This window comes from Lactuca sativa, chromosome 4, assembly GCF_002870075.4.
Source record: "Lactuca sativa cultivar Salinas chromosome 4, Lsat_Salinas_v11, whole genome shotgun sequence".
Lineage (NCBI taxonomy): Eukaryota > Viridiplantae > Streptophyta > Magnoliopsida > Asterales > Asteraceae > Lactuca > Lactuca sativa.
The window spans coordinates 265,621,999-265,625,488 of record NC_056626.2 but is presented as its reverse complement, the minus strand read 5'-3'; the positions used below and the strand labels follow the sequence as shown (position 1 = coordinate 265,625,488).

The 3,490-nt window shown below is 31.9% G+C and overlaps 1 protein-coding gene across 1 annotated transcript; it reads left to right on the top strand.

The window, feature by feature from the left end:
- The first annotated feature begins 1,242 nt into the window (after positions 1-1,242).
- Positions 1,243-2,785, top strand: LOC111893145 (uncharacterized). Its single transcript, XM_023889212.3, has 4 exons — positions 1,243-1,415; positions 2,093-2,198; positions 2,296-2,352; positions 2,544-2,785. The coding sequence occupies exons 1-3, from the start codon at positions 1,303-1,305 to the stop codon at positions 2,308-2,310; spliced, it is 234 nt and encodes a 77-aa protein (XP_023744980.1). The 5' UTR covers positions 1,243-1,302; the 3' UTR covers positions 2,311-2,352; positions 2,544-2,785.
- Positions 2,786-3,490: the final 705 nt, after the last annotated feature.

The window sequence follows — 3,490 nt, the reverse complement described above, 5'->3', positions numbered from 1 at the left end:
GAGGTAGAGAGAAACCCTTAGTGACAAATGACTGTATGAGAAGCGATCCACAAGCAACGTAATTTCTAAGCTTGCTGGAATGGAATTCAGGAGCATAGAGAGGTCGTGTACGTGTGTCGTGTGCTTGTGTTCTCACATGTTGACTTTTTTAAGTCAAACACCAATAAGTTTCTCAAGCATGATAGTAGTAGTTACCATGAAGGCCGTTGAATTTGACTAAAAAGACAAAGAGACCCTTTTTAGGTTTTCTTTTGCTAATCAGTCCGGGAGTATTTTAATATTTAATACCACTCCCTTCCCATTAAAATAAATGATTCATTTGACTTTATATGACTTTATCTATAGGTTTATTTAAAAATAAATGACTAGTAGTCAAATATTTAAGGTGAAAATATAAAAGAATTTTATAAATAAAAAATAATTCAACCAATATTTTATGATGGTTACAAATACATAGTAAATATGAAGACTCGTTTTTAAACACAATGTTTTAAATTTTTTAATAACATTTGTTTAGTATATTAACAAATTCACTCATTGATAATTTGATACCAACATCATCAGCAAGATCCAGGCTTTCAACATATTCCATCATGGAAAAAATCATGGACGACTCGTCAGCAAATGAGGTATACATATGCATCCGCTAAAGTTTTTTTTAATCATATTGGACCTTTAGATCCCGGACTCAATTCTTTTTACATCTCCAGATCTAGAAATATCTTGATATGTATGCATGGTGTTCTTTGTGTAATGGTTGTCGATTTGTATGAAGTTTGTGGATCATGTTTAAGCTCCTCCTGTTGAAAAAGTGATGTCTATTTAAACATATATAAAGTGTACAGGTCACATATGTGTATTTTTTTTAATATCTTAGCAACATTAACAATGTGTTTGTTATGTCACATGATATTGATGGCGCAAAATTTAAAAACGGTATTAATGTAATGCAAATCATATCATATCTCTTTACATATATTTCTAAAACTCTAAATACTTTATGTATAGCAAATTAGCAATAGTAAAACTTGAAATGGCTTCATTGACCATGTTTACGTAGTATAATTTGGATATTTTTCAATCTCTTTGAAGCAATATACTTTCATCGCATATTAAAGTTTGATCATTAGATAAATATACTAATGTTTATAACTAGAAGGACTGAAATTGAAATTGTATAAAAGATGAAGGGACTTAACAACTGAAAACTGAAATGATTTTGTTTTCTATATGGGGGATCCAAATTGAAACAGGAAAAGGCGACATTTTCTTTGGGGGAAAGAGAAAGAGAAAGAGAAAGAGATGGGTTGCTTCGGTTGCTTCGATGGAGGGTTAGCGAGAGAGGAAAGATTGGAGGAAGAACGCAGGGCTTCTGAAGAAGCTCGAGCTAAAGCTGCTGAAGCCGCCGAGAAAAGGTAATTCTCTTTCGTTTAATTTCAACCCGTTTATTCCTTCTTCAGAATCTGTGATCGTTCTTTGTTAGAACATACCTTCGTTTTTCTTAGCTCTTTTGATTTGATTGTTTGCAATTTCAGTCAATTGTGCTTGTTTTTAGCTCTAGGATTGTTTTTGTAGTTTGATGTAGGATCAATGGTTACTTTGACGTTCGCGATAAAGGAGACAACTTTTAAGTTAACTCGATTGAATGTTTTCTAAAATTCGACATCAAGTTCTTTCTAAATGCTAACTTCCTAAAAAATATATTTCAGTTCACTGTTTCCATCTCTAAATTGAACTCCAGGATCAGTCCATTCTAATTTTGAGTGTCTATAATAATCAAAAGGGCATCTCCAATTTTTCTAATCAGAGGAACTACGGAATAGGGATAGAGTTTGCAAAAATCTTGGTATTCTATACATGTTTGCAGGCGACTGTATGAATTCCATTACAAAGTTTACATTGTCATAAGGTTATAAAACAATAGTACTTCCATTTTTGCAAATTTTGTGACTTTTGAGTGCCAAATATGTTTATTTTGTTGCTTTTTAATTTGGAAACTCCTACCCTTCTTTTATCTCAAATGTCAAAATGCTTCTTTTGTTAGAAAGATTGGAGCATCTCAATGATGATATTTTCATGACTGAATTTTTAGGCAAGAACAATTTGCACAATCAGCTGCAGGTAGAGCTGCACGAGCTCAGATGCAAGCAGCTGCAAAACAGGCTTCAAACCCTAACAAAGGCGAACCAACTCTCAAGGTATATTTTACATATAAGAAGGGCATTATCGTCTTTTTGCGTAATTTTTATCTTATTGACTTCGGTTCTGATCATATAAATTATTTTGTGGGTGCAGTGGCAGATGGGATAACCATAGCTTTTGTAAACATAACGTTCGCCACCACATGTATTTGTAAGTCACCTTTTTGCTTCTGTTTATCTGGCATATGCCACGTATATAAAAAAATGCTGATGTGGCAAACAGTATTAATAAAAAAAAAAGCTTAGGTGGCACGGCATAGGACTAGACATTGTCTAAAACTTAATGGCATATGTTAATAATTGGAACTCATTGATTTTTTTATGTGGATAAATTGTTTGTAGGATCGTAATAAAGAAGTGGAAAGATGGAATCAGTGAAGAGAAGCTGTTTATTGTGAAAGTTATCTCTTGAAATAATTATGTGCAAAAAAGATAGAAGATATTGTTTGTGTAAAGTTTGTTTTCTATAACTTGTGCTTCGATTTAATTATGTACAGTGTAATAAACTTCACCAGTGCAGTTGTCCTTTTGTACTCAAATTACCATATCCTAAAAGAAAATTGACATAATTGTTTAATGACAAATATACCTCCTCCTTAAATTGCTTGTTTTAATACTAATCACTTATAAATGATAATAAATATTTTCGTTTGTAAGTGTTGTTGGGACTTTGTTAATAAGAAACACGTAGGAGGAAAAACAACACATTTATTCCCTTAAAAAGGATTTTTCCACTAGAGTTATCAAATGTGTCTTCCTGATTTTGCTTTTGCGTGTTGCCTTTTTCAATTTATTTTTGGGTTTCTTTTTTTTTTGGTTTTTGAATTTTTTGGTTTTTCCATTTCGAGTTTTTCCATTAAAAAATACATGATTAACACCAAAATTATAGATTAAGATTTACTAAAAATGATACACTTAATTAATTTAATTAAAAAAAATGAGTAATATATGATCAACAAATGTGTAATTAACACAATAAATGATATCTATAAAAACTTTGGCTTGTGGTCTCTGACACCGATCTTGGGTCTGTTTCAAAATAGTCAGATATTTTTGGGACCAGTCTTGGAACTGTCTCATTTTTTGGATCTGGTTTTGTTTAGGCCGAGTTATTCTTGGTCTTTCTTTGAGACGAGTCTTTTCATGCATCTAGTGATTTAGGAAGATCGGTACTAGTTTGTTGGATGACTTGAAAGGATTTGATGGAAGAATGTATATCACAATGCACTTATTTAAATAGGGAAGATTTTCTATGCACTTATGACGAGACCATTTTAGAAGAATTTATT